Genomic DNA, 27,866 nt, shown 5'->3' with positions numbered 1-27,866 from the left:
AAATTTTATGAGTAGTCAGTTTCAAGTTTTTTAAGCATTTTAGAAGAGTCATATGATCAACATTAGAACCCTGATTACTCGAATCTCGATATCTGGACACTACGGGGAAAATCGACAAGCCTGACACATTTTATCCTCACACCTACAACGAATTTTTGAGGGGCTCTGGCCCCCTCAGGCCCCATGGAGTCGGCGCCACTGATTACCACATTGCTCCAAGCCCCAACCCACCCAGTAATATGGCATTTTAACCAAAATTGCTCCCCCAAAAAGATTTGACCCTCTCACCTCCTCAAGATAATTGATCTAGGATCCACAACAAGTTCACCATGATCTGAATGAAAGCAAAAGCTAATGCCCATTTCAAAAGTTTATGACATTATCCGAGATCCAAGGAAGAGTGAGGAAAGGAAAATGCCGACTAGAGGCTAAAGTGATTGGTCGAAAGTCCTTTTGATGTCACAAACTTTCCTCCTCCTTGGTTTCAAAGAGTTAGGAACCCTGACGATTTCTCACCAATAGCTCTAAATGGCAATGGTGCAAACATGAAAATTTATCGCTCTTTGTATCCTGAAAGTTAGATTACCATCACAACCACGAAATTTCCAAATTGATAATTCGTCAATCTTCATCTACATCTACATACTACCCCGCAATCCGCGTGTGGCAGGGGTGTTAGGACACCAGCCATTTGCACATAAAAATGAAATGCTTTAAAGAAATTACTACTGGCATTTATTAAAGTCCTTTATGTTTCGAGGGGAAAAAGGAATTCGCATATCTATCCGTTCGTCAAAATATCTCTCTTAATTTATCGCGTCTGTCAGACCTGGAAATATAGTGGGGCTTTAATATCATGTTCTCCGTGTCGCTCTTTTATATATCCATTCTCAATTTTTCAAACAATAAGCCTAGCGCGCAGCCTCCGAGTCTCCAGCGGCTCCCAGTCTAATTCGCTTAACATCTGGGTAACGTTGTCTGTACGCCTGTAGCAGTTTTTGACGAACCGCGCTGCCTTCCTTAGTATTTTATTCAGTTCGCGGATTAAGCTTTTCTGTACCGGACCCCATACCCTCGCTGCATATTCAAGGTGCGGTCGGACGAGTGCGAAATAACACCTTTCTTTTACTATCTCATCCAAAAATCTTCCCACAATAGAATCTTAGCTCATATATGCTCTGCCTGGTATGACAAAAAAACCCAGCCGATAAGATCAATATGATAAGACACTGAGTCAGCCTGCTTTCCAAGCCAAAGTACGATGTCAAATCGATCCACAGTGCGAATTTTTGGAAAAGTCAGTATTTCTACACACGGTCGACTGGAGAAAAATGTTATAAATGAATACACAAAATTGCTTATGTAGCAGTCTTTTTCGATTGTGGTCGACTATAAAACATTCAATCCATAGCACATTGATATATCAAGAGAAATGTACTAGATGCACTGACTACTTTGCAACAATGAATGAACCCTAATATTCCGATACCTCCACTGCACAAACGCTCAACAATCACCCACCGAATTAAATCCGCTCATCTAAGAGTCCAATAATACCCTATAGGGAGGAATGTATCAAGCCCTTAACTAGCAAACTTTTTGGGGGAGTTGAATGAGAGTGCATACCACTTTGGGGGATTTGAACCCCTTGAACTCCCCCAACCTTCCATACGGCCAAGGACTACAGGTATTTTCAAGTGCATGTTGAAACGGGCAATTTCAATCAGCTTGCTCACAAACTTTCAGATCGATCTACAGTAAGTTGAAACGCTTACGCACGATCAAATCGCTCAATCAATTTACCACCAATGCGGGGGATAGCAATTGGTGGGCACTTGCCTAAGTTACATCAAAGACTTACATTCAGGATGCATTTAACAAGTGACCTCCATCGAAAAATAAATACAACTTTCATCAAAATTCCCCATAAAATTCCGCATCATCGCTGCAGTAAAAATCGGCATGGAATGAGGATGAAATAAAATATCAGGTACAATACACTCTCAAGAACCCAGGGCTGGCGAGGATGAAGAGCAGCAGTCAGACCACAATAGTACCCCAAAGAGGTTATTTTAATATTTCTCCCCACTTCCCACGCAGTAACAACCCTACATCCTCTACACTCCACACCAGCGCTTTTTGGCATTCTTCACCACAGGAAGAAAAATAGCGCGGCTAAATTAAACCTGCCTCACTCTTACAAGCCACACAATACCTAACCGCTTAAAAGAGAATCTTTAAAAGAGAATTCCGGCAAACGCCACAATCTCTGGAAAGCGAATACTCTAATTATCACACGCGCTATTCGTCAACTAAAGAAATACATGGCACTGAAACCCCGGAAAGGCCGACTCAAGCCTTGAAATTCCACGGAAAAGTTCAACCTTGGCTCAGGTCATTACAAATGGGACGCGTGCGTCTGTGGTTTGTGGTGAGTGATACATCAATCCGAGGGTGAGGGTATGGGCTAACTATGAGCAGTACGTTAACTCACTATGGTGAGTTTACGTAAAGGGATACGCTATGAAGACACTAAACTAAATAATTCGGGTGCAAACAGGCAAAAGTCAGCTGCGTATACATTTTGTGATGGACTACGTAAGTTTAAACCAATGAAAAATTTTAATTCTTCTTATATCATTTAAAACTGGGAGGGTAAATTAAAACAACATTCACTGTGTATTTTAAATCAAAATACGCATTTTAATACCATTGATTGACGCGAAATAACAGTTTTAACGCTGAATCGTAATTTTGATGCGCCAAAACAAAAATACTCATTGAATAAAGAAAACCTATTTAACCTGAGCTCCTATGATTTTTTTTCAATTTCAGACTCCTATACATATTATACGTATTTGGGAAATACATCTAAGGAATAATTATTTTACTACTTCCACAAGATCGAAAGAATTGAAATTAAATAAAGAGGTCCAGAAGAACAATACTAACAGGTGACTTAACAAAACGTGTTCGACACCACCATTTCATTGCCCGTAATACCAGGCTTCTAATGCATCGAAATACAATCTCATTCGCAAATTATTCAGTGAACCGAAAAAATAGGGTCGAAGGTGAGTTTTTTATTGCCACTAAAGAATAAAAACTTCAGGACGCGATTTAGAGCCTTAAGATAAAAAAGTTCAAACATCGAGTTCATGTTTTACAAGCTATAATTACTTACCACTTGAATAAATTTATGGCTATTAATTGATGGTCGACAAGAATATGAAGTACATTATACTTCCCCTTCCTCGTAGTACGATAAGAGCAGTCCTTCACACACTTTAAAGAGTTTTTATCACTCTGACCCCGTTGCTACTATCATGAAAAGGCAGTTTCCACGACAGAGGCACTTCAGCCTCCACGCAGACGCCCGGAAACTGCCCCGTGAAATATGATAAGATGCGAAAGAAATTCAAAATTATGGGTGGGGATTTGACTGACAACAACCTTCAAAAAATTAAGGACAATAAAGCACCACTAAATCAAAAATCTAGAACAATTTACAAAATTTATCTTTTTATGATACAATCATTGAAGTATTCGCCTACAGCCAGAGGTAGTATTCACTTAAAATTCAATTAATTTTTTACAGCTGTAACGTGATTTCATAAATGAAATCAATTTAGGCATTAATCATAAAATATCGTAGAGATGACTGTAAAACCGTCGATGGAATCCAACGATTCCATCGACGATTCTGCTACTTCTCGCCCAACAACTAAAGCAAGAAATTACTCCTCAAACCGCCAAAAATATTTCATTTTCCGGGAAAAATGACTCATAATTAGTGCATAATGAAATTGAGGGCATTTTTGTCACAGATGGAGGCAAAATAACTATCCACGGAAATACAACTCGTAACCGACCGATCAGATTCCATCATGCATCCCTCCACACTCTCGATTGCGATAAATCGCATGATTATTCACATGCACGCCGAATGATTACACAAGGAACTGGACATACATCCAACTGGTATCATCCCGCCTTACGCAACATCAATCGGGATAAAAATTATCAAGAATTGGACGTTCAACGACCTCACTTAAGTCTCCGTATTATATCAACGGCGAAATTAAATAATCAATATAAAATAATTATTATTTTTTCCTGGCCAACCAAATCTAAATATCAGATAAACTACGATGGTAAAACAACTAGATAGTCCGTGGAATGAGGACTCCATTCTTCCACACTTTTCAACAAATTTTTGCCGATTACCAATACTCCCCACGGCAAACACTTGAAAAGCCTTTGAATCACACCCTATGAAGGGAAAAAAGGAGATGTACCACAAAATTATAAACACAGATTTTATAAAATACGAATATTATTGCGATGCGGAGTGGAATTTTTCCACATTGGAATAACAATGCGCAATATTACAGGGAATAAATTTTAACTCCGAATCGAGTTACAAAGTAAAAACATCATCTTCTGGGCGCTTCTGACAATTATGTAGTTAAATTGAAATCTGGGTACAGTTAACATTTATTTTGCGGAAAATTGTATCTTACTACTTCAACCCCAAATTTACGCAAACCGTAATTAAGTTGAACAAGGTTAAGGTCCATTTATTTATTCCACATTTAAAGACAACTTAGTGATTATTTACAAACGCTGTACACATAGTTGGCAGTCTGCATAATGCAACTACCGATATGAATATTGCTGGACGCTTTATAGAGCTTCGGTGCATCTATATGTAATCCACCCTCGATTCTATTAAATTCCTCAGCATTTATTTAGCGCTTTGATAACTTCATAAATGTTGGGTAAAATTATAATTCCGCGTTTTAATTCGAATATAACGATTTCCTATTAATTGGATATCCTTTGAATTCCCGCCGAGCACAATGTCCTAAAACTTGGAGGAGAAAACCTAGAATATAGATTCGAGAATTCAAAAACATTGGATCTCTTCACGTCGAGGAGCCGAAAAGATATTCCATTGTGCTTCTTAGCTCCATTCAAATATCCTATCCGACTACGCGTATGATTATATTTAATCGATACATAATTTCACCTTTGTGTTTTCTCTACCGCAACTACAATGGCTTAAGATTTTTCATACTGCCTCAACTAGAAAAAAGGGACTAACCGATAAGAGTGATTTTGACATCTATTCCGCGCGGCACTAATCAATCATTACTTATGCTTACAATTAGTTGTCTTTCATGCATCAGATATATTTATGACATTTCGCTTCTTGCCAACATAAAAAAGGCCCAGAAATGACAATGGATGATCTATATCGTAGCTTGCCTGGGTGATGTCCAAACTCATACAGAGTTGCGCTGAGTGCTGGCAACATCATCAATGACGAATGAAGGCTTCATCCATTTCGCATTTTCTTAATGGGTCAATGTCTCCATGGGATCGAGCACGAGGGCTACTGAACGAACACATCGGCTTTCGGAATGGGAGTCCCCAATATCTCCAAGGCCTCATTGCGTCACGGATTTTGCCAATGTTTCGCACATCCAGCTCAATAACAAACCATTAGAATCATATAACGCTACTTTTTACACAGACGGAAAGAAAGTATTCTTCTCCTAACAAAAGGACATTGGGAATGGAGCTTACGGAAGAACTGAAGTCGATTACCAAGAAACAGGAAACTGACTGATCCTGTCCCAGCTATAATTTACCATTGCCAAAAATCCTGGAATAAACGGAATAAACCAATTTTTTCGCATTTTGGTACCTACCTACGAGGCACACATCATAAAAAATATTATAGATAGGAGCCTTCTGCGAAAAGTCCAGCGTTTACCGAATAATTAATGCACAATAAAAATAGGCATAGAAAAAACAAGTGTTTCGTCATAACCATTGACACTAAGGTTTGTAACATCATTGTCAAATACCGAATACGAGAAACAAATACCGTTACCGCAAACTTATTTTCCTGAGAGATTAATTTTTAAAAAATCATCTCAAAAGACGAGGAATTGTCTTATCAAATCAAACCATATTCAATCAATCAATTTTAACCTCTTTTGAATTAGGTTAATTTTGACGAGGAAACTGACTTTAAAACTCCAAATTGTTATGTGTACTCATTGATATTTTCGGGGGCACAGATTAAGCAACACCTATATACAGTGAATAATTTAGGAAGGACTAAGGTGATGTCAGTAAACTGTAAAAATTAGGCGAGAGTGAAAATATAAGGCGGTATAGGAACAGCAAAATCTACCGTTGCCTAGGAACTATGGTGACAGACGGCTGGAGAAGCATTACAGAAATAGAATAAAGGAAAGCAACAACAAAGGGACCTTCAGACAGAAAAAAACTTACTTTGCAATAAAGGCCTGGATCTATAGCTGATAAAGAGACAGTGTTACTCGTGGAGTGTTTTGATGTTCGGGTAAGAAGCGAGAGCAATAGGTAGGAGGGAAAGAAATGGAAGAAAAGCCAGTGAAATGTGAGTTTGGAAAAGGATACAAAAAGTAAGATGGGATTGATAAGAGAAATGAGAAGGTTTTCAGCAAAGTAAAAGAAGAAAGTTCCCTCCTAAAGGAAATGGTTGAGCTATGCGGTGAGGGAGAAATGTGTAATAACTGCGGTACTAGAGGGGCCAGTTGAATGAGAGGAAAAGAGAGGAAAGAGAAGAATAAAATTTGTGGATCACGTAAAGATCAACACCTACGAGAAAACAAAGAAAAAAGCTTGGGACGGAAGCGGATGGAGTCAAAAGTGGTGAAAGGGCCCAGCCAGCATTCAGAACATCAGATGATGTTTATGAATAGCGAATAGCTCATTAATTTGAAATCATACAGCACATTCAAAGTTATTTTACAGACAATAATGGCGCATTGATAGAGGCACTGGTGTTATGGTGTTTTTAAAAAAAGAAACTCGAAAGATCGGGTTGGGAACGGTAAAAATATCTATTAAAAAATTCCACAAATACAACAATAGTACCCAGGAACTATTCTACGGTCGATGAAAATGTAATAACCCGAGGCCTAATATAGACCAAATGGTTGATAATAATAATCATCAATCAGTAGGGACAAACATACATCAGGGAATATAGAGTTGAAAGACACATGACAATCTTCATGCGCACTAGAACTCCGATATCTCGAAGAGTTTTGTTGAAGATATCTTGATGATATCACAGCTATTCAGAGCCACGATATAAGCTTCTCTTCTTCTTTTGACGCATTCACTTCCGGTTTAATTGAGTAGGAAACAGAAAATGTTCGCTTCTAAATGAATCGTTTTTGGGTGCTGCTAAACATTCAATACTAGTGATACTTGCGTCATTGAAATATACACTATATGTATATATCTCTTGAAAGACGAGCTATATCTCGTGAGATACAATAATGGGTGGACATTTGCTGCTCCGAGTCTCTCCATTAAATGGTTTTTCAGCTAATGAAAGAAATTTTCAGTCAATGGACACGAAATTGAAAATAATCATGACAGAAAACACTGGGGCCTTTCAAAAAAGTCCGTTATTCAGTTCATGAAGAATAATATAGTACATTAGAGTAATGTAAATACAGCATCTGGAGAGCACTTGATCTCGTGAAATTAATTGACGCTGTTGGTGGAAATGAAACTCTGAACTGACTCTCGGTTTCGGACAACATCATATAACAAGTACCCCATTGATGCATCACATGTCGCCCATCACTGCCATATTATTGATAAATTGTTCAATGTTCCATAAAAAAAAAACAGAGTATTTCCCAATTTTTGTAGCAAAGTGTAAGTTCTCTGCCAAAGTTAAATGGACAGATTCAAAAAATTGGTCTCATTTGATGATCAAGTATTAACTGATTTTACGGAATAAAAAATATTTTATATTGATCATTCGACAAAATACAAAAATACCCCCATCAGAAGTTAAAATATCGCCTAATACGTAGAAAAGGCAATATTGCCACACAGCATTCACGGGGAAATTTCATGAGCTATAAAACATCCAACCAGAAACGTTTCCAAACACGCACCAAAAATTCTGATTGTGAGATCAATATGATATCTGAAAATTCCCCTATCAATTACTCAAAAAACTAAGGTAAACGATGACGGATAGCACGGTGTATTTGCATCATCCTAAATCTTGCTTTAATTAGGACGTAACATTAGGGAACATAACCAATTGGTTAGTAGTACCAAAAAAAGGCAGCCCATGAGTTTGCACGAAAAATTAACACAGGTTAGATGAATTATGGCAAAAGCAGCGCAAGCAAACTTTAAGCAACATCTTTTCACACTTACGTAGCCACGGATAATGCCCGAAAAAGCTCAAATTCTTCTAATTAGCGTCGAGACTAAATTCAGAATAGACCCAAGAGGTACAAGCTGAGAATATTATATGAGTGCCTCCCACGGGGAAAAATTCATGCAAATAAACAGCTCAACCAATACCTTCTTAAGCTTAAGAAGGGTCAACAATAGTCACCTTAACCAAGTTAATACGAATGTTTTCCTTGTGAAATAAGAGTGTGGAAGCTTTTCGCTCCTAATTCAGCGCCTGTGAGTCCCGTAACTGGCAACTTCAAAGCCACATTTCCCCTTGCACATGGATTCCGAGTAAATTTTTATATTTTTAATAAGTATTATTCCTTCATATCTCTACTACAAGGAGAGCTTTGGAACTTTTAGCCACATATTTCAAGTGCGGAAAGAATTAGCCTAAATTGAAAATTTATAACCATTTTCCGACAAAATCGAACCACGATAAAATCAGAAACACCATTAAATTTAATTATTGAAATCAAATATGTACTAAAAGAAGTATGTATGTATGAATTATACACCATCAAAAAAGAAGAGAGACGTTTATGCTAGCCGGAACTGAAGATTGTAACACAGACATAAATCGGAATAATTATACCAAAAGCCCCATTAAAAACCTAAAAATAACTCCAACCTTAAGGAAATGGATAAAATTAAAAACTGGCAAACACCGCAACATAAAACTGTAACCATTTTATCGAACAACATTACTCAGAACACATAAAAAGTACAAAACCTATTGTAACGTTCACCTGAAAGTATTTAAACCAGGGTTAAATAAAATTAGTTTCACAAAAAAAACTCACACCAAAGCTAGGCCTATCCACAATCCTTCCGCAGGAGGAAGTTGATGATTTCGGAACACTACGTTGCGTTCCTAAGGCAATGACCTTACCTTGTTAAATATCTCTCGAAGTCGCTCGGTTTTAGCTCTCCTCAAATAGCCAGCGGCTCCCTGAAAGAAAAAAGAAAATTGAAATGAGACTATTTTTACTCAAGATCTGGCAGCGGCACAATATGGTGCCAGTTCGTAGTTTTCTGTGAATAAGCACAATAAAAGCACCTGCTCCCACCACCACATATCTCTCGTATTCCTCACGAATGGGCGGACAACTTTTTCATGTCAACAATGCCTCCCAAAAATGACAGTTATTCAGATATTCTTGACATTGGTTTTGTTGGGAAAATCGAGCGTAACTCCCAAGCTGCCAGGAAATTTTCATCAGCGACAATGACTTCACGGAAAATTTCGCAACAAACGCGCGGCGCTTGCCAGGAAAAGCCTCGATTCTGACCAGGGTCAATAAACAGTTCAGTAAAGTAAACAAAATTCAACCCCATTTCGTGCATTATTCTAATTGTACGTCGTAAGTATAACTTACTCGGTGTATTCGACGTAACCCAACCATTATACTACAAGTTTAGTCTTGCGAGGTAAAATTTTAAACTAGCCACGAACAATTATTGACTAAGGCCTCCTCCCTCTAGAATAATAGGGAATTAAATTTTCGCTGAATGTTAAAGTTTCAGTTGCGCCGTCATCCGCCGTAACTACCCACACCTCGTTGCACATGATTTCCTAAAGTGAAAAATCAACGTCGAAAAAAAGAAGAGAAAACTTACACGTTGAGTTCAGTGTCCACAAGAGGTAGCGATTACGGATCGCTTTGAGGAAATCATAGGGTATTTACTAGTGATGGGTCGGTTCGATTCCTCGATTCTTCGATTCCTCGATTCTCGGCCAAGAACCGGAATCGAAAATGAGTACTTGCTAAGGTGAAAAATCGATTCCGATTCCAGTAGTACTTAAAAGTAAAAATTTATATACGGCCGCGTTTCCAACAGTCATTTGAATTTTCGCGCCATGTAATCGTAATAACAAAACCATCTTTAGGGATGTGCGAGTTTTCGAAATTTCGTTTCGAGCTGAGTAGTTGGTACTCGATTCGTGCGTTTCGAGTAGCGTTACGAATTCCGAGTCGAGTAGTTACGGTTACAGAGCTTTCGAGGCTAGTAAGTCCAGCAATCTACCGACAGGAAACGCCATCATGAAACTCATGTAATAATACAGTTTATAAAGCCGAAGAGTCATTCTAATGCCTTGGCCTGGTAGTTTTAGCTTGCCGAATACACTGTAGTTGTCGACGTGGGCGCCGAATACCTTTATGCCAGCCGCGGCGGCCGATCGTCTTCCGACCCGGCGCACACTGGTCCGAACTCGGAAAAAACTGGAATAAAGTCCATAGTGATTTTGGGGATAGAGACTTGAAAATTAGCGTAAATACTCATAAATCATAACCAGATATAGATTTATATGCCATTTTACATAAATACGACCCTTTAGTGAGATACAGTGGCCCAAACATGGCCAATTTTTCAATGCCACGCGAGCTTTTCTTTTTTCCTCAAAAAATACATATTTGAATTTATACAGGTGGTGCTGCGTTGGCATGAGTTTTATGGAATAAAAAAACGGAATATTCCTTTGACTTGGTGCTTTTCCTATACTTTCCATTCCTTTTGAAGATTTTGGCTCACATCTGTCTGGTTTTACAACGCAAAATGGCCGACCCATTTTTCTCGTGAAATTTGACATAAAGTAGACATTATCTTTCGTTTACGAAAAATATAACTTGGAAAATTTGAACCACAATAAAAAGTAGAGATTTCTAAAGAGTACTAAGTAGAAATCTTGGAAAAAAAAGTTTGCGACAAAGGAAATAAGAGCGATTTTTTCAATCGCCGATTTTTTCGATCGATCGCTGCGGAACTCTGAGGCTCGGTAACTGAGGCCGATTTTTCAAGTTTTTTAAAACTTTAGTCTTGAAAATCGTCATTTAAAGCATGGATAATCGTCTTCATTGACTAAAAACACTAAACTGAGGATGTTAAAAAGGATTATGTATAGATCGACTTGACCATTTAGCGCATTACTCGAGTGAAAATACTAAGGATTGGATATTTTTCGAAACCATCCCGCGCATAAGAAATACGGCTCGGGTATTGAAGTAAAGTGAAGAGATTAAGGCGGCATGCATAAGAGAGAGAAAAATGAACTGTTTCCGTGAAAGGCAACACCCGATACCCTTTTTCCCTTTCCATCTTCGCCGAGGTGAGTCGCGTGGAAAGGGGAGTTTTCACATCACAAGGCTCTTTTAGCCTTTTTTATTACTGCGTCTGTCCGATGTGATATTCATTTGTAGCGTTTAGTTTCTTTCTTGAACTTAAAAAAACAAGAGTTTTTAAGGTTGATTAAATGACATGAGATGTATAGAATATGTTTTGCCTCTACAAAACCAAAGCTTAGTTCTATCGTTCGTTCGCTTCGTCCACTTGAATTCCATGAAGATTCAAGATCCATAAAAATCGTTGATATAATTTTTAATTAAAATTCCAATGTTTCCAAAATCTTGCAATTTTGGTAGGAAAGTACTTGCCCAGTCACACAAGTGTGTACCAAAAGGCAATTTTCTGCAGGCAGTAATACTGTAACATGGAGACGTCAAAACCTGCTGGCTGAGCATGTAGAGTAATTGACTTTTCTGCTAGGGAATTTGAAAGGGCCAAATATTACATGATTCATATACGTAGTATGTAATCTTTATTATAGCGGTGAAAATGACTGTACTCAGGGCTCTCCCTTTTAGTTAGGATACATATATATGGTCGACATATTACTTGGAGTTAGTTAATTAATGGAACTATTGAAGAGACATAAATTTTCATTCATCTCTTACTTCTGACAATAACCATCAACGATCCTCATTATATTTTCCTTCTTACATTAGGCTATACATTCATCATAGAAAATCGGAGTAGAATATATTGTAGTATGCATTGCTGTATTGCCTGGTTCAGAAATTATCATACTCGACTCGATACTCGCGAGTAATTTTCAACTCGACTCGAGATCAAAAAGTGCTACTTGCACATCCCTATTATATTCCAAAGGAGCAAATGCAGACTAAATTTGTGAGACATTATTGATAATGATAAGATATTTTCAATATAAGATAGATATTAAAGGAGATACTTTTATTTTAAATTTAAACATGAGTGCTAATATTCTTAAGTAATACCTATGAGGTAACACCACTTTTCAGGTATGTTCTGTTTTAAAATTTAGCTATTACATTTTAATTACATAGTGATGATATGAAAGATGCTTTTGTCAACTGATTCTTTCACAGAGTAACATTTTTTAAAGTGGTTGTCTTGTTGCCTATTTTTCTTGGAGCCTATGGTGTCAGAATCGATGGAATCGGTATCGGTAGAATCGGAATCGAAATGTCAGAATCGGAATCGGGATCGGAATCGATAAAATTTTGGAATCGACCCATCACTAGTATTTACTTTGTATAAATTGATAAATCAAACAATAAAAAGCTAAGCCAATCAAGTCAATAATTAATAAACTCCATTTTTTTAATCGGAAGACTTTTATTTTCTGTCTGGAAGAAATAATTAACAAAAAAGTATCGTATTTTTATTAAAGATTTAGTGCTTTGTGTTATCAATAAACCGCTGAATTAACTTCATCTCAAAGAAAGCTAACCATGGTATAAACAATTCCAATACTGAGAAAAAACTATATCAAAAATGTTGACCAGCAATTGCACCAAGGAAAAGATATTATACCTTTTCATTGTACTTTACAAATAACAATCTTTACGGTTAGGATAATATAGACGCCCTTTCAACTTGGATACGAAGGTGGTTTGGTTTAAAGAGGACTAGCTTCATCGAAATTACTATCCCATTTAATATTTAGCTTTAAGGCAAAAATTGCACTGGAAATCGTCCCTTGATGCGCTCATTATATTTTAACCACCACAAAACTTTAGCGTATAAGCTGGAATTATTTCAGCCTATGCTCGAGGGAAGCCAAATAATCACACATACAGTGATCATACGAAAGATCGCTCCCTTACTGTGAACACTAGGGGCATAGTAATATTTTTCCTTCGAAAACGTTATTAGAATTTAAATAGAATTTAAAGTATCAATTACCCTAGTCCTTTAATAAATTTTAAGCATTTCATTAATAAATTCGTACAAATTAAAATGTGTTGTTTTTTCATTGAAATGAAGGCACAGAAGTAATTTCCGATATGTACGAAAGCCATACCGTCGCATTTAGCGGTGCACTGCGAGAATTCTTTGTACCAAGCTAGTTCCTTTATCCCAATTTCTCGGCAGACTGAATCGACTTAAGACCGCTGATTTAGTTCAGTGCAAGTAAATCCGAGACCATGAAGATATGGACCAAAGGATATTTTCCTAGCGACTACAAACTACTACCCGCTCCATGAGAATCTTCAACCGTAAAAGAAGAGTCGCAAAAATATATGACCCATTCTATCATTTAAACATGTATCAATCATCAATCGTTGATCACCTAGGATTCTATTTGTATCCACATTGTCTCGGAAAGCCAAAGGTAAGTGATTCGTTTCCTGATCAATACACCCAATTAAAACAGCAGATTTGACAGGAAAAATTCTCGCAAGGTAGCAGAGATTCCATATGATTTAAGTTCTTAAAAAATGTTCCATTTGAGCTGACTGATAGACAGTGGCGGATCCAGAGAGATAAAAATGGTAATTTTGTTCAGTTGTCGAATATATACAGGAGAGGAGCACCCTCTTCCCCCCTTGTCTCTATCCTGGATCCGCCATAGATCATTGATGATGGGGAGTCTAGAATAGCAAATATATAGATTTTTCACTTAAGTTTGTTAACTATTGGCAATTATCGCCATCAGCGCGATCGCCAACACTCATTTTCCATAATAGGCGTGATAGCCATTTCTTTACAAAAGCATTAGTGTAAAAGTAGGGAATTCCGTCACTGCATGCATTTATAATCGCCATTTACACTATTATTTTGCATTAATTGGCAGAGTTACACTATGAACTTAGAGTATCCCATAGACAGAGGACTTCGAAAAAAGTTCTCACGCATTCACAGATAAAAAAATCTGCTATCACTCAGTCCCAGAGATATTTTGTCTGCGGTTCAGACAGGCGGCACTATAAATATATCCAGAAGATAAAACAAGTCACGCAGATATCTTCGGGCCGGAGAAAAGAGACCACAAAAAGCAATCCACAAACCTTCGGCTTTAAGCTCTTCAGATGATGGTATGTACCTCAAGTTATAGTTTTAATGCGAACCATGCTTTAATTTCATAATAACAGGAGAGGACACAGTCACCGTGGTTAAATTCGGCAAAGAGTTACAGAACGTGATCGAGCGGACGGGACTAAGTACAAAAATGCAGACCAATAATATTAGCAAAAAAGGAATATAAACCAAATTGAAATTAAATAACTAAAAATTCCCAAGTAAAAATAATTGATACAGAAATGTGCGAAAATTGAAGGTTTATTCATGGGAAAATTAAAAAAAAGATGAAAAAATAAACAAAATGTTTGATTTATAATTTAAAATGGTGACAAAATTGATGTCCCGGAGACATAATTGAAGAAAACTAAACACTTGGTGAACCACGGACATAAAGTTGACTTCGATCATTGAAAGTATTCCACCGATAAGGAAAGTTTATATTGAGCATTTTGCGATTCGCCCGGCTTTCCACCATCCCAAATAGTACTTCTCCCTTCAATTCACAATAAGTCCTTTCCATTCTGACTATAAATCCTATACTCTTCCTCCCCCTCAGTAGCGAATACAGAAAACACTCAAGGGGGGGCGCAAAAGATACCTTGAGTTGCCTTTACTTTTATCGTAATAAAAAATAATCAAGTCACAAGCAAAGTAAAAGAAATTTTTAATTAAAGTTATTAAACACATATATAAGACAATGCCATTTCATGATATAAAAAAGTCACAATTTTGGTTCTTCAATGTTTGGTATCACGGGCGGACCCGCAAGGGAGGGGCGTGCGCCCCCCGTCTGTATCCGCCACTGCTCCCCCTTCTCAGCTCACCTAACGTTTTTCAATTTCGCACGGCTTTCAGCACTCCCTTCCCGCTAAGTTCACGCTCCATCCTGGCCTCGCGTTTCCAGCGTATCTCCTCCGCTCGTTTCCTCTCCCGGGCAACATTGCACTCACTCCTTCCATTGTACCTCCGTACACCTTCTTCATTTTCCTGCACATTCACATCTCGAAAGCACTCCGTTTTTTTTTCGTCCTCATCCCGCAGCGACCACGTTCCGACATGACAATCTAGATCAAATACTTCACAAGCGATTTGTTTGCGCTTACATAACGAACCTCTCATCAGCGCTTTTGTACTTGTAAACTGTCCTTTGCAAACGCTATCATCTTCCAGATATTCTAGCACCGGTGCACTCAATTCAAGGTTGTTTTTTTTTTTAAATTCAATAATCAAGCATACACGTCCTATTTATACTCCAGGTTCCTCTCAACTAGGGTCCTCATCGCAGCTAATTCATCTCGCGTCGAAGTACTTCAAAATGAAACACTCTTCAACATTATATTGTCGCAATGTATTCACGCGTACAAAGTAGTGACACACAAGAATAGCAAGAGAATATATCTGGAATCATCTAACAAATTTTCAAATGATCAAATATGTCGTTCGTGTTTAATTTCAATTAAGAGGAGTGCAGTGGCCAACCCAATCGGCTCTCCTTAATAGTCCAAGCGCTTCAAATAGATTTGTATCCCTTCAAAGCGAATCTTAAAAACGATGATCAAGATAAATTGATACGAGAATCCACTGCCATCAGAAAAAAATTCTAGAAAGATCCAATAGGACTCAAAGATGGAATATATATGGAATATAAAATTTTGGTAGTTGAATTTATTGTGAGAGAGTGTTACACATAAATGACGTGTATCGAAGTCAAAATATGGACTATCAAACATTTCCTAACTTGGCAATAGAGTATTTTCCATTATTTTCCCATTGAAAATTAATTGGTTATTTTTCCGATTCCAATAATTCTTGCCTTTACAAGCCTTCACTATTCGGGAAAGTAAATGCAAAAAATAACTTTATTACTTGTTTTCCAAGAATAAATCCAAGGCCGAAATTAATCAAAGCAAAAAGCAGGACTAATAAATAAATTGATGGAACGGCATCGAAATACAAGGAATGTGGCCATTAGCCTTGCCAGAGAGTTGGCGCATCACAAATGGATCATGGTAGGCTGCCAATGCCATTTTTTGCTACCAAACAACCCAATTACGAAATATGCATGGTTTATAAAAGCAAAAAGAATCATAGGGAAACAATGCGGAGAAAGAAACGAGATATTTTATGTAAAATTCCCACACACAGAATATCACAGGAATTTAAACACCCTAATAATAAATGGCCACTGCTAATCAATAATTGTAAATTACTACATATGTGACGGAAATTTGAAGGTTTATTAGAATTTGTAAACATTATTTCCGTATGCCGATTCTTATCCATAAAGCAGCAAAGACGTTTGATGCAGACATTTATATGAACTTCTTGACCATATTATACGGTAGATAATTCTGAGTGAATACGGGAATCGAGTCCTGTATTGATTTTGATAATAAATTACTTTTGAACACGACATTTAATAAGGAACAAATACTATTATTACATCACCATTTTCTGAAGATTCATTGAAAATGAATTAAAATGCATTTGGCAAAGTTAATACACGCTCAACTTTGGCAATTAGTTTTCTGCGCCTTCTGTTTTACGAAATCTAAAGGCTGCTTTACACGGTGAATTTTTATTCGAATGAACTTGCGAATGACCATCATTCACCTTGTAAAACGGAAATTTCCTGTATTCGAATGATCATTCGAATGAAATTTCAAACATGTTCTAAATTGCTTGAATGATTTCTTAGGCTAAGGTACACAAAATAGCCACAAAACTGCTTAGGAATGCAATATTAGTTAAAATGGGTGTGATAATTTGTTAAAATAAAGGCATAATGAAAAGTTAGAACTATAAGAAAAACGCTAATCTATATACCCCCGAGCATTTTTTACCCGAAAAAGAATAATAATCCAATCATTAAGCAACTAGTACCTTTTCATAATTTTGATTGGTGCATCTACATAAGTGAAAAATTAAAAACTGTTAGAAGTCAAATATTATTTTTCACTCCAATATGCATCCATCTTCGATAGGAATAATATTGACCACAATCAGAGGAAGCGTAATACCCTTTCATTAGAAGGGAAATTAAATATCAATTACATTATGGAAGGTCAATACTAGGATTAAAGAATTTCCGTAAAATTCCAAATTTTCATAATATTCCAGGAAAATTACATGGCGGTTGATGCCATAAGTACAACATAAAACATTAGAGCTCACTTAATTATATCAGAAGCCAAAGATTCGCATGATAAAGCAGTAGTAATACGACCCTTTCCAAATTCAGCAAAGCGGCGGGAATTGAACTGCAAGAAATAAATTGGAATGATCAAATAAATTTTCAGAATTTGCGATAAACCTTAAATCATTTAAAAAATCTTTCCGCGGAGGAAATAAGTCTATAATCAACCGCAGTATAAATATTTAGAGGTTATGGATTTGCATATGAATATTTACATAAAATATATAGAAAATACATACTCCTTGACCTCATACCAAGTTTAACTATCACCAATGAGTTACTTTTCATACCCTAACACTATTGCTCTACGCGGTACGGAATCCCCAAATACGGATGCAAGGTCTATGCAGAGTTAGAATATTTCGATCCTCATCATGCTGAAAAATTCATAAGAAAACACGCCATTTGACAAAAAACGAAGTCCAAACAAGGAGTGAATTTCCCCCAAGATCGCAACAGTTTAAACATTCCGCCAGCAAACAACCAGTGCTGCTGTAAAACACAACGTGAGCACAGCCATTTAACTCATCCTTTCTGGTATCTTCCCACTCGCCGCAGATAATGTCACCTTTCCTCCCTCACTCCCTCATCATTTCCTCACTATCAAGGCCATCAAGGCTATTCCTTTATAAGTCTTCCCAGCCCCCCTCTCAGGCTCCTGCCTTGTCCCTCCCTCCCCGCCACCTTCAACCCAAAGGCCTTCCTCTTTTTTGTGCTCCATGTCTCTCCGTCCAGACCGAGCATAAACAAGAGCAAATTTGACTTCAACGCATGCTTCCAAGATAAAAATGGCAAAACCAAAGATCACGTGATCCGCGATGGGTCTGATTGGCTGGTTTCGATAATATCGTTCGTTTACATACTGATCATTTCGAATTTAAACTTTATTTCCATTGAATCTTTAACTTTAATTTAAACTATCACAAAGCCAGAGAGGTACTGTTTTAAAATGAATTTCTGTATTGCAATAGCTAAACCATTCCATTTTTTATATAAATATTGAAGTAAGGTGAAGTAAAATCTGATGCTTTCCCGGCGAATATATTCGAAAAAGGCTATTTGGGCTTCCAGCCGGGTGGTCTCCCTCCATTCTGGCAGAATGGATTGAAAGGCAGAATGGAGGGAGACCACCCGGCCGGAAGCCCGAACAGCCTTATTTAAAGTAAGGTGGTTTAAATATTGGCCTCACCTTTCAGCCACTAAGCAGCTACCCTAAGCACTGTTGTTCATGTATCATCCACTGATGATGAACTTAACCCAAGTTCACGAGCTTCACATGAAACATTCTTTCGAACCATGAACATGAACCATGAACCAAAAACTACCTCCTATGTTAGCGGCATGAAGTCTTAACTTGCAATTTTAAATTTTGAGTGCACGCAAACCTGCAACGAAACCGATCATGTTAATGAGTATATTACCATATGGAACTGAAGTAAAGAGTTTTTGACATCAAGGAATACCACTAACTGAGCTCAGAAACCGTTACACATTGGAGAGAATACTTTAACCCGGCCCGCATCCGATTCGAATAAAATATCAGAAAGCGAAATAAATCTAGTCATATATTTTATCAGTACGCGCTGTTACCATTCGCTGATTTCGCGCGTGGCATCAAAAAAATAAATAAATATTCCTATCCTCAAGCAGGTACATACGTACTATATTCACAAGAAAAAAATCATATCTTTTTGGCTTTAATAGATTGCTAATTGAATTATATTTTGTATCATGATAAAAAACCTAAGCATACTTAATTTTTACAATAAAACTGAAAGTTTTGGGGTTTTACAGAGAATACCAGCAACGCTTTTCTATTGACATGCAAACAGTGATTATAAGAATCGATTATTTATTTTCAAGTGAAGACAGTTTGTAACAGATCAAGGAGAAGAAATCCTGAGTTCTGGAAAATCTTTGGGGAAATAATCAATTATGACGTGGGATTATGGTGGTTAAAATAAATGGTTGGGAGAAAAAGGCCACATTACGGTCAGTAGGGATAAGACCATGTTGAGTTATATTTTGGATCATGATAAAAAAACCTAAGCATACTTAATTTTTACAATAAAACTGAAAGTTTTGGGATTTTACAGAAATACCAGCAACGCTTTTCTATTGACATGCAAACAGTTATTATAAGAATCGATTATTTATTTTCAAGTGAAGACAGTTTGTAAATGAAACATTACTCCGAGCGAGAGTGCAATCTCCTAAGTTTCAATTCACCAATATTTATTTACCAATAGCTGGCGTCGGGAACCTGATCGTACAGATTCGGTCCGCCTGAAGAACTTAGGCCAGGCGCGCACTAGCGCGACCACGACCACGGCCACGACCACGACAATCTCCGTCGCACACCTTCCGACCAGAGCACGACCACGATAGCAAAACACATTCACCACTTGCTCAGTCGGTATGGCCGGGTCAGAGTGAAGTCGGAGTCAGTGCGCGGCGCCCCATTACAATATGTGTAATTTCTGGCCGCAACGACCGCTGAGTTGGGGAACCCAAATTCAAAAATTTTGGATGGACGACTCGGGTCCGACCAATGAGTCGCACTTGGCCTAGTGCGCGTCGCTCCATTTGTTGCAATGCTTGTAAAACTGGTCGTGTGCCACAGGTCGTGGTCGCGCTAGTGCGCGCCTGCCCTTAGCATTGATATTTAAGAATTCAATGCTACCATTTTCACGAGCGATTTGTAAAAATAAAATATTCATATCCAATTATAATGCAAAATTATCTTAATCAATTATTGGCGTTATTCAACCAATAGATTTTATCTTCAGATATAAACTATAGAATATAAATAGTTAATATTACAATATGAAATTAAAAATTTTAAGAATATATTTTTTATAAAAATAAATAGGAATTGTAGCTTAAGCGGCAGCATGATTTATATCTCGGAGAACTAATACTGGCTAATATTATTTAATCTACTTGTTGATGAAGCAAAAAAGTTAATAAACCGAGCAACCCAATTGAAAATCAAGATATTTTCTATCCATTCCCATTTGGGTCACGTATCGTATTGCGGACATCGATCGCATGAGATGATGAGCTTGGGAGATAACGAGATAACCTTAAAATAAAGATGAGCTCATAGAATTAGATGAGTGATTCCATCGTGTTTATCCATTTTTTTGTGATAGTGATAATGGGGATGAAACGTTTGAAGTGGGTGCTGAGAACGTTTTTCTTGAAGAAGATACATTAATTTTTCTGCGAACGGAATTACTTTTTACCTTCGATAATATCTCACGCGCACATTTTTACAAGCGTTAAAACGTAAGAATTTTTTCGAAAGTCAGCATAACGGATGCTTACCAGAACAGGATAATAATCGATACGCTAAACGGTATAAAAATATGTAAAACATTATATGCCTTAGCCCAAATTCGAATGTATTGAATAGCAATGCATGAATGAACCAACGCATTAATATCTCTATTTTGATCGCAGAGCACGGGGCCCTCCTCCAGGACCCAAACACGAGTTCAAGAGGAGCATATTTAGGCTATGGAATCCGTGATACAATAAAAACAATGGTAATTAATGGATGATTCTTTCACGAGCGGCACCGTGAGACGTAACTACTAACGTGACACGCTATTATTCGATTGAGAACTAGCTTACAACGAACAACTTTTTCTTATGCTGTTCGTCCAGGCCGCAAAACAATCCATCACGCCAAGATCTATAATTTATAAGCTCAACCCACGAATATTCGGTCAAATTCTTCCATCTATCATTCCGTCTCCCATCAAATTACGAATAAGCAACACAGCATAAAAGGCGCCAAACGTTTCAAAATAGCAACATGTATGTTGCCTCGAGACAAAGTAAAATACGGAAAGCCATTCAGTAAATGCTAAACCACAAGTATTGTGGGGAAATGCTTAAAAGCCTAAAAAATTATAAGTTAATATTACTAGCGGTTCTGTCTAACAAATAGCATAACGCCAATATCTCTACTCTCGCTATCACTCGAACTCCATTTAACATGAGTATATTGCAACTTGAGAACTCTTAACTGGAGTACACAATAATACGGCTTGGAAATAAGGTCACTTGGGTTTATAACAAATTTACCACATTTAGTCGATTGTGAAAACAGCAGTCATGGTATGTAAACGAAGAAGATACCGACACAAGCATTGCCACGGCTCAACGATCAAAAATTACAAGCAGAAATTATTTTAGGCAATATTGTGCAGTCATTTCAGTCTTTAAAGGCCGAATGAAAATAATTCAATAAGGAGTTGAGGAATAAGGAATATACAAGAAATTATGGGAAAATTTCATTGGACGAATTACTTCTAATTTGCGTAACCGTCTCCACGTCATTAATAATTTCTCCTTTTTTGTTATATTACACTTTATCAGTGCATCATGCATAATACAACTGAGTACCACAATAATCATTCTGCGAACCTTTACCCCAATAATTATTTGAACTGTTGTATTAGCCATCATATAACATGTGCGATGGCTAATACTAATGAGACAGCTGTATGGAGCTATAATGACAGCTGTGTGGTCAAAAGGTTTTGGTGGGATTTTTGCAATAGAGCGGAAGGGAAAAAGTGTAATCGTGAGCGATAAGTACGGTAGCATAAATGTCAGAATGAAAGTAGAATGAAAGACCCGTTGAGGTCATTATATCTCTCCCGATTCATAACAAACCAGAATTTACTGACAGCTTACACGAAGACATAAAAAAATTCAGGGTTGAGACACATTTCTGTGAAAATCATTCCAGGCCTTTATGGAGGAGTTAGACTTAACATTGCATCTCTTGAACATTTCGGGGAGTTCGTTCCCCAGCTCGCTACGGCCTTATAAAATACTGAAAAGTATGCCTCAACAATAAGGTACGTTGATAAACCAAGAGGGCCGAAATTTTCCTCGGTCAAAAAATGTGAAATAAATACAGCCCATTTTTTTATTTTTTTCCTTATAAATTGGATACGGGACTATTCTAGAGTAGAAGAGACGATATCCTTTTGCGGTATCTTACCAATGGGCTACCTTTAATAAATATAGAGCGGGTATGGGAAAAATTACATAAAGGGAAGTAACGTCGTAATTACCATCCCAAAATATCGTAAAAGTGTCTACTTTTCATGGATTGTTACTCCAAGGCACTCAAGTAAGACAGAACCACAATCTAAGCCGCAAATGTCACAACAAAACCACTCAGACAGGTACCTTAAGATATAAGGAGTTATCTTACCCGAAAATTTTTAAAGCTCTGTTCCTGAGTAAAAATCCTCATTGCCATTATAATTAATCAAGAGACTATCCTTCATGACATATCGAATTTAAATTTCTGGCCCTAGTATAATTCGTGTCACATAAACATTCGGAGGAAGGACCTGGGAAAAAATTAATACGCGAAGCCTTTACGGGGCTGACGTAAACAACAAACTACGAAACCGATTGCAAGATTTGGGCGCTACATTCTTACACCAAGGAAACAAATACATTCAGCACAAACATTTTCACTAAGGTCGACGAAGGAAAGGAGCGAAAAAATGGCTGCGAAGGAAAACGAACGGCGACTAAAACCAATGTATAAACAGCCCAAAACACAAAACAACACGCGAATAATGAACGAGGCAAGTGCTCGGCAATGAATTCAAAATCGACCTGAAAAACGGGATTTTGAGTATCCGTTATCCACACGGAATGTTTAATGACGGGACTTCGATACGAAATCGAGAAACAGTCGAAAAACAAAAGGCGAGACTGGATACAAAGCCGCCGCACGCGGAATTCTCGAGTCGGCTCAGCTGTAGTCACGCGAACCGGCACCTCCGCCTCACCCTCCCCCAAAGAACAGATCGATCTGGTTGGTGGTAGAGGCTGACACGGAGCGAGGTGGGCGAACGAGGCGTCGTCGGGGAGAGGAGGAGGTTCCGAGGAGAGGCAACTGGGGACGCGGGGGTAACGGCCGGGTGGAAGGATTAAAGCCGCCTCTCTCGCGCCTGCGCCCTCCGCGGCCCCCCTGGCCGCGCTGAAAGGGTAAGGAGCAGCCGGGGCGCGGTGGTGAGGGCTACGCGGCTGTGTTTTTTGTGTGTGTGTGGGATTTGGACAGGGTGTGAGTGCGAGCAAGGCGCTTGCCTTCCGCGAGTCCGGTCCCCCGACAGTCTTCAGGCCCCCCGCGAAGGCATGGAAAAATAGACACCGCCGCTTCACCCTCCCACGGCCGGAGGACAGCGTAGATTTCCGTAGCAGAACGGGGTCTAGGCTCCCGGTGGGCGGGGGGAGAGGATGGCAGATGTCACCGCATCTGAAATTTCACGTCTACGCTTGCGCACGCGGGACGTTCCGCCGTTCAGAAAAGTCGGAGGGGATCGTAATGGAAAAACAAAGCTGCTGATAAGGCTGTGTCACAGCAATGCGAAATCAAGACTTGAAGAGATTTGTGGGTGGCGGTCCTCAATTGTTTGGCCTCGCTGTGCAACGAAGAGCGTAAAAAACGTTTTTTTTTTCACGTTAGATTCGTGTGGGGTTTCAACCGACAGTTCAGCTTACATCTGTGACCGATCCATTAAACTACAACCGAGTGTCTGCACTATCGTCATCCCAAAGCACACTGTGTTGTTTACGTAATGAGGTCACGTGGATACGGAGTAAATTACAAGACGCCGGCAATGATCGATTACACGTTTACATTAGTGAATGAAAAACTGGAAGTGTGAACGTTGCCATGGATTTCTCGTTCGAGTAAATTGATACACGAGATAGACCGACTGGAAGACGTTTTAAAGTGGGATTAATGTTGCCGTGAATTCAGCACAAACAGCAAGGTCACGGCTCCACATTTTCAGATCCATGGATTCCAGCCTCGACTCACTGTACCGTGCCTTCTCTTGCTGTTGGTACGCCTGGCAAGGTATTTATAAATTAGTTTACCTTGTCAAAAATTAGGGTGTTGGATCATTTGAACTTCTTCTCGCTCAGTGTGCAACGTCCTTCACAAGCGGGTGGATTATGTCTATGACTATGGTTTGTTAATAGATTGGCAGAGTTATAAAATTTTGAATTAAGACGAGTACAACCTAGTTCGAAAAGTAATAAGTATGTCAAGAAGACGACCGAATAAGAGACATTTAAAATGTATTGATCGACCATCAACCTACATACATTATTCGCTCTCGTAAGACCTATATTTTATCGAGTAACCCACTGTGTAAGTACCACTATTTTTCACTCAACACCACACCGCATCCTGTTAGGGCAAACAGGTGCCATAATAATAACAAAAAGCAAGTTTCACTGACGTACGCAAAGTTACCAAATTTTATGACGCTTTGCTGGCAAGAGTAAAATATTTTTAAACGCCGGTAAGCGGGTATATCTACCAACGAGGAGTGGTATTCACAAACAAAAATAATATCCTATCCAGTGGCGGATACAGATGGGGGGCGCAGGGGGCGCGCGCCCCCCCTTTGCGGGGCCACCCGTATTGCCAAATATAGCAGAACCATAATTTTAACTTTTTTATATCATAAGATGGCATTGTCTTGAATGTGTGTTAAATCACTTTAGTTAAAATTTCTGAAGCTCTGCATGTGACTTGATTATTTTTTATTGCGATAAAAGTAAAGGTAACTCAAGATGTCTTTTGCGCCCCCCCTTGAATTTTCTCTGTATCCGCCACTGATCCTATCCTCCAATACTTTCCAAAAGATATCTTTCGTGCGCGTTACCATGGGAATGTGATTCAACATTTCGCCAGAGGCAATCACTCATTCAATCGAGCAAGTCGTACACTTGTATAAACGGTCGAGCCGCAGACAGCGCAGCGTCGCATATGACCCTTAGATCGCTCCCATCAAACTCAATCGAATTGCAAGCCGACAGAGCTTGCAAGAGATTGATCCTGCCGACCTTGGGGTAAATACACCAATAACGTTTTGCGTGCAGACCGCTCAATTGTGCACACGTGTCGAACGGAATAGAAGGTACTCACTCGGTCTGATGTCATGCCCAGCATCTTGGAAGTCGTCCGCACGAATTGCCAGCACCAGCCTATTAACGAATGTATCCCTTACAGTGAAGCTGAGAAGCGTTGATAACCATCCAAATGGACGTCACATGAAGAGTTTTTTTTAGTTCCACCGATGCCTAACGAAACGCCATCCGCTCCACTTGTCCAATGAGCACCACGAAAGCAAATGGAACAATCAAACTCTTCTTTCCTCACTCCTATAACTCATTCACACCTCGAGTCGCACACTGCCACACACACACACAAACACTTACTCACTCGGTTTTCACACAAACGCCGCGAAACCGTCGTCTCACAGGTTGTCTCAGGGCTGACTGTGCGAGATAAATACCACCAGCAGGGAGAAAGAGGGCAAGGGACTCTGAGAATGGCTGTAAGACGGGGCGGGGCGCCAGAGGGGGCGAGAAAAACACGGTGCGTGAGAGATAAGAACGAGAGGGAAAGAAAGAGGGTAGAAGTAGGCTTGCTCTCTGCCTTGTCTTCAGTATTAGTTTGGTAGTTGTCGGTTCTCTAATGAAATCCACGGGATAAAACGGTTCGTGAGTGAACATGCACAGTTTCGTCATCAACGAGCTTCTCTCGCATTCCATCCGTCTTCTTTTTCCACCTCCCCTCCTTCCAGAGCCTATTCCTTCTGCTCCTCCCCTCTCCTCTTTCCCCTACGTCCTCATCCCACTCCGCGAGGCGGAAAACCCAATAGCAGACCACGTGGGCCAGCAAGAAACTTTGACCTTGGCCGTGTTATTAAGGTTCACTTTCGTTGTTTTCTACCTGTACCGCCATTTCTGCCCGGTTGCGAACGAATGCGATATTAAAAACGGCATTCAGCATAGCGTCAAGCAAATTCGAGCATATTCAGCATTGGCTAAAATAGATGGGCACTTCTAAGAGTTCCCGGGTGTGCTAATCCCATTTATGGGAACATCATATTTGGGAAAATTTGTCATTATTTTTGCAATGTAACACTCATTTAGCTGCATGAGGGTACGATAATGATTCCTTTTCGTATGCCAGCAAGAATGGCTGGGAGATGCGTGAACTTGCGAACGGTCACTCACTGAGGCAGCATATTTTCTCGGAGTCAGACACGTGTAGTCAGACGAAATCGGCATCATAATGAAAAATATTTCACGACGAACATTTGACCCCTGACGCCTTGGAATGTCAGCTCTATCTCCTGATTTTCGCCGTTTAGATATATACCCGTTCTTTTTATGTGCTTCAATAATTAGCAAACGAGTGAAAAGAATGGTAAATATAACGAGCGAATTTTAAAAAAAAATAGACAAGCTCGAAATTGAAAATCATGTAATATCGCACGTCTCGCCCATATGGTCGTTGCAATACCAATACAGAAACTAACAACATAATTTCGATGAAAAATGGTTTTAACTGGTCCAGGGAAAAAGTAAATTCCTTGATAATGCCTTCTGAGAGAAGCCAAAATTATCCGAACGTTGTTTGCTCAAAAGAAACATCTGCCCGAAAATGGACTTAAAATGACAGTAGTCTCGAAAATTTTCGAAGTAAATAATCAAAACTATTTGCTGAAAAGAACGAATTTAATCTGCCAGTGATTAACTTTAACCTAGCCTTTCAAATCATCGGAACAATCGATTGCTTGAAAACAAGGAAATTCTAAAAGGAAACGTAAAATAGATCATCCCTATACCCTAAAATACCTTCAGATAATCGAAAGATTGGAAACCCGCTCAAGTTCTTGCATGCTCAACGGTTCATATCGATTTCTTAACGTAGCCAATATCTCGAGACAGCGAAATAATGTGGGGGAGAGATTTTCCCGGCGGAAAATCAGATTACGATAAAGAGAACACAGCATTGCACAACTCACACTTAGAAACGTCAGATACACAAGAAACCCACTTAGATATGTCACAGTTCGAGTCACTATGATCTGAAGTGGAGGCACTTGGAGCTCACGCCCAATGTAAAGAGGATGCAAATAGTATCTGTGACACTTTTCCGATCTCATGTACTCCTTAATCTAGTGAACCCTAATAAAGTGATTACGTAACCAAACAGATTATGTAACACGTCGCCTGAAAATCTCACAGATTCATGTCGCAACGTCAGTGCTAGCAATTCTGCTGCGGCTAAACTGTTAAGATAAAAATTCCCTCCGTTTGATTTCAGAGTACTTTAGAAGGATGTAGAGAAGTAAATATTTAAGAAAATTAAGAATTTATTAATAACAATTTTAGAAAAACTATTAAAAGGGCGAATTTC

The 27,866-nt window shown here is 38.7% G+C and overlaps 1 protein-coding gene across 4 annotated transcripts in view; it reads right to left on the bottom strand.

Moving 5' to 3' along the window:
* Positions 1 to 27,866, bottom strand: part of LOC124170044 (calcium-binding mitochondrial carrier protein Aralar1) — a 79,950-nt gene that overhangs the window by 32,510 nt on the left and 19,574 nt on the right. For 3 of the 4 annotated variants that reach the window (XM_046548731.1, XM_046548739.1, XM_046548747.1), the window contains exon 3: positions 9,167 to 9,226. In XM_046548731.1, the coding sequence (XP_046404687.1) occupies positions 9,167 to 9,226 (60 nt within the window). Of the gene's footprint in view, positions 1 to 9,166; positions 9,227 to 25,580; positions 26,183 to 27,866 lie in introns of those variants that run through there. The other variant, XM_046548753.1, reaches the window with a different exon arrangement.

Source organism: Ischnura elegans, chromosome 1, assembly GCF_921293095.1.
Source record: "Ischnura elegans chromosome 1, ioIscEleg1.1, whole genome shotgun sequence".
Lineage (NCBI taxonomy): Eukaryota > Metazoa > Arthropoda > Insecta > Odonata > Coenagrionidae > Ischnura > Ischnura elegans.
The sequence above is the reverse complement of the archived record's forward strand: the minus strand, read 5'-3'. Positions and strand labels throughout refer to the sequence as shown.